The 5,000-nt window shown below is 45.6% G+C and overlaps 1 protein-coding gene across 1 annotated transcript in view; it reads left to right on the forward strand.

The window, feature by feature from the left end:
- Positions 1–5,000, forward strand: part of rnf34b (ring finger protein 34b) — a 29,810-nt gene that overhangs the window by 7,322 nt on the left and 17,488 nt on the right. The window contains exon 3 of the mRNA XM_048259321.1: positions 3,473–3,733. Coding sequence (XP_048115278.1) covers positions 3,473–3,733 — 261 coding nt within the window. The remainder of the gene's footprint in view (positions 1–3,472; positions 3,734–5,000) is intronic.

Consider the following 5,000-nt stretch of genomic DNA (forward strand, 5'->3'; position numbering starts at 1 on the left):
CGCTCATCTGTTCTCTCTATTCTTCACCTCCGCTCATCTGTTCTCTGTTCTCTCTATTCTTCACCTCCGCTCATCTGTTCCCTCTATTCTTCACCTCCGCTCATCTGTTCTCTCTATTCTTCACCTCCGCTCATCTGTTCCCTCTATTCTTTACCTCCGCTCATCTGTTCTCTGTTCTCTCTATTCTTTACCTCCGCTCATCTGTTCTCTCTATTCTTCACCTCCGCTCATCTGTTCCCCTGTCCTCAAATGGCTGGCTAACTCAACCTTCCTCCTCCAATCTCTCTCATCGGTTTCATCATCATCATCATCATCATAATGATCATCATCACCATCATAATCGTGTCTCTGATCTCATTGCCACTTCGTTTCCTATTCACTGTGTCCTTCCCCCCAACTCCCCTCTCTCCATCTTTCTCCCTCTCTCTCTTTCTCTCCATCTTTCTCCCTCTCTCTCTTTCTCTCCTTTCTCCCTCTCTCTCTCATTTTGTTTTTATCTCTCCCGCTCTTTCTTCCCCTCCCCCTCTTTCTGTCCTCCCTCTCTCTTTCCCCCTCTTTCTCCCCTCTCTTTCCTTCTTTAATTCCTCTCCCTCTCTCTTGTCATACCTCTCTCTCCCTCTCCCTCTCCCTCCCTCCTTCCCTCCCTCCTTCTTTTTCTTTATTAAGCTAATGAGGCCTCCATAGAGAGGAGCAGCAGGTTGTTTATGTATCCAGACAGACCCCTGTAGGCCTTAAAGGCTTAATATCCCGCTCGAGTGTCACACAGCTTGTTGTCCCAGGGTCCCCATAGTTCCTGTCCCACAGTCCCCATAGTTCCTGTTCCAGGGTTCCAAAGGTTTTCTTTTGTCTAATTCTGGACTTGGACATGCCTCAGTACACACCTCTGCATATGGCGCATGTACAAAAGCCTTCTTTGGGAAACGTTATAACTTCTCTGCAGACACACACACACAAACACAAACACACTCACACACACACACACTCATGCAACAGGTGATGATGCTGAGCCAGCAAGGTGCACGATGGTGTTTTAAGCCCCCAACGTTATCTTCCAGGCAGCACTGCATGGTTAGGCAAGGGTTAGGGTTAGGATTAAGGTTAGGTGACTTAAAGTCAACGGTCGCAGCGCTGCCTTAAAGTCGACGGTCGCCGCGCTGCCTTAAAGTCGACGGTCGCAGCGCGGCCTTAAAGTCGACGGTGGGGGCTTAAAACACCATTGAGCAACTGGCACTGAGGTTTACATAAAGATATTAAGCTTTACTGAGCTTATAGAAGAGATGAAACACTATCTTCATGGTGTTCTCCCAGTGGAAGTACTCCTGCAAGTTGTGCTGTGGTGAAGTTGTTCTTCCGGAAGCTTCTATAACTGAGATAACAGGTCTGTGCTTTAAGAGCAGGACCCAGCCAGCCGCTTTTACACTATTTAATATGTATATATTCTGTTATGTACACGCTCAAACACGTGTTATCATGCTGATATTCTCTACATGTGTGTATCTCTACATGTGTGTATATATACTGTGTGTGTGTGTGTGTGTGTGTGTGTGTTTTTATATTTTGATACCACAGATGAATGCAAACCCAGTCAGGCAACAGCAGCAAAAATCAGGAACAGAGTTTTGTGTACAATTATGCGTATCACTTTGCATAAAGATCTGCCAACTGCTGTAACTAAACAGGAAAATAGTCAGAGTTTAAGTGTCCCTCCAGGCTGATGCCGTTGATCAGCTGCGTAAGTGTCCTTCCAGGCTGATGCCGTTGATCACCTAAGTGTCCTTCCAGGCTGATGGCGTGGGTCATCCTATTTTACGTGACCCACACTGAATCAGATTGGTGCCAACCTGGTAATCCGGAGCAGATAGCTACTGTACAAAGTCGGGGAATGCACCTATGCAGAACAGCGAAACACTTCAAAACCATGACATTCCTCAAAACATCCTATCACAAAAAACACATAGTCACTTCAAAACCATGACATTCCTCAAAACATCCTATCACAAAAAACACAGTCACTTCAAAACCATGACATTCCTCAAAACATCCTATCACAAAAACACATAGTCACTTAAAAAACCATGACATTCCTCAAAACATCCTATCACAAAAACACATAGTCACTTCAAAACCATGACATTCCTCAAAACATCCTATCACACAAAAACACAGTCACTTCAAAACCATGACATTCCTCAAAACATCCTATCACAAAAAACACAGTCACTTCAAAACCATGACATTCCTCAAAACATCCTATCACAAAAAAACACATAGTCACTTCAAAACCATGACATTCCTCAAAACATCCTATCACAAAAAACACATAGTCACTTCAAAACCATGACATTCCTCAAAACATCCTATCACAAAAAACACATAGTCACTTCAAAACCATGACATTCCTCAAAACATCCTATCACAAAAACACATAGTCACTTCAAAACCATGACATTCCTCAAAACATCCTATCACAAAAACACACAGTCACTTCAAAACCATGACATTCCTCAAAACATCCTATCACAAAAAACACATAGTCACTTCAAAACCATGACATTCCTCAAAACATCCTATCACAAAAACACATAGTCACTTCAAAACCATGACATTCCTCAAAACATCCTATCACAAAAACACATAGTCACTTCAAAACCATGACATTCCTCAAAACATCCTATCACAAAAACACAGTCACTTCAAAACCATGACATTCCTCAAAACATCCTATCACAAAAAACACATAGTCACTTCAAAACCATGACATTCCTCAAAACATCCTATCACAAAAAACACAGTCACTTCAAAACCATGACATTCCTCAAAACATCCTATCACAAAAAACACATACATGTAGTCACTTCAAAACCATGACATTGCTCAAAACATCTTATCTCAAAACACAGTCACTTCAAAGCCATAACTTTCCTCAAAACATCCTATCACAAAACACATAGTCACACATACACTCAGGGGTAGTACAGGAAAAGAATGTCAAATAAGAACACATTACAGAAACATCAGGACATGAAGTACTTGTAACCAGTACAAGTACTTGCAACAGTGATGTCTTCGACTGGACATTGGTCGACCCAGGTTCGATTCCCACCGTGTGTGTGTGTGTGTGCTAAATATTAGTCAACTTCAACTTTAACTTTAACTATCTGCTAAATATCAGTCAACTTTAACTTTAAATCTAAACATCATGTAAGTTTGAAGTTGTGATTCTGATGCTGTCGTTCTGCAGGCGGGTGCGTCCTCCATGTGTGTGTATGCGTCCGAGTGTGCACGCGCGCGTGTGTGTGTGTGTGTGTGTGTAATGATTCCGATGCTGTCATCCAGCAGGCGGGCGCGTCCTCCATGTGTGTGTATGCGTGTGTGTGTGTAATGATTCCAATTCTGTCATCCAGCAGGCGGGCGCGTCCTCCATGTGTGTGTATGCGTGTGTGTGTGTAATGATTCCAATTCTGTCATCCAGCAGGCGGGCGCGTCCTCCATGTGGGCCTCCTGTTGTGGGTTACTGAACGAGGTGATGGGCACTGGGACCATGCGGCCGCCGGGCGGGCAGACCGGGTTTGGACCGGGCGCCAGGCCCTTCCGCTTCGCCCCGAGCGCCGGCTACTCCACCTACCCCCCGGCCACGCCCTCCTCCAGCGGCTCCGCCCACAACAACGCCAGCGTCAGCGCCGGACTCGCCTGCAAAGCCTGCGGACTCGCCTTCTCCGTCTTCAGAAGGAAGGTGAGAGGGGAGACACACACACTCACTAACACACACACACACACACACACACACACACACACACACACACACACACACACACACACACATTCGCCTGCAAAGCCTGCGGACTCGCCTTCTCCGTCTTCAGAAGGAAGGTGAGAGGGGAGACACACACACTCACTAACACAGACACACACACACACACACACACACTTCTTTTTCACTTCCTTTCTGTCTTCAGAAGGAAGGTAAGTCAGGAGACACACACTCACTGACAGACACATACACACACACACACTCTAAGAACATAGGTGAGAGAGGACACACATACTCACTCTCACACACACACATACCTCTTTCACACTTCCTCTGTCTACAGAAAGAAAGCTGGTGGGGAGACTTTCTCTCTCCATCTAACTATCTATCTATCTATCTATCTATCTATCTATCTATCTATCTATCTATCTATCACACACATTCTCACACACTCACATACACACACACACTCACACATTCTTATGGGGCCATTTGGGAGGGACACAAACACTCACACACTCGTGCCTTGAGACAGAAGCATGCCCTTTTCATGGTGGGTTTGTCTTTGAAAGTGGTTGTAAATGTCAGGGGTGCCTGAGTGTCTCCTGTCTGCATGTCTAACCGCCCTGCCCCAGGCTGGAGTCACATGCAGTATATAACCTCACACACACACACACACACACACACACACACACACACACACACACACACACACACACACACACACACACACACACACACACACACACACACACACACACACGCAGGCACACACAGTATATATACACACATGAAGAGAATATCGGCATGATGATCTCTCTCACACACACACACACACACACACACACACACACACACACGCACACACACACACACACACACACACACGCAGGCACACACAGTATATATACACACATGAAGAGAATATCGGCATGATGATCTCTCTCTCACACACACACACACACACACACACACGCACGACGCACACACACATACACACACACACCCACACACACCCACACGCACACTCACCCACACACACCCACACACACTCACACACTCACTCTCTCTCACACACACCAGACTGAGAGTGAAGACCACATGGGATGAGTTTCACATGATGAAATCATGGTAAGAGTGTTTGTTGCCCCCGGCGATGATGACGGTCATGGTGGTGGTGGTAATAATGAGTGTGTGTGTGTGTTTGTCTGTGTATGGTTTGTCCACAACACTGATAGCAGTAGTTGTA

This window comes from Alosa alosa, chromosome 12 (assembly GCF_017589495.1).
Source record: "Alosa alosa isolate M-15738 ecotype Scorff River chromosome 12, AALO_Geno_1.1, whole genome shotgun sequence".
NCBI classification, from domain to species: domain Eukaryota; kingdom Metazoa; phylum Chordata; class Actinopteri; order Clupeiformes; family Clupeidae; genus Alosa; species Alosa alosa.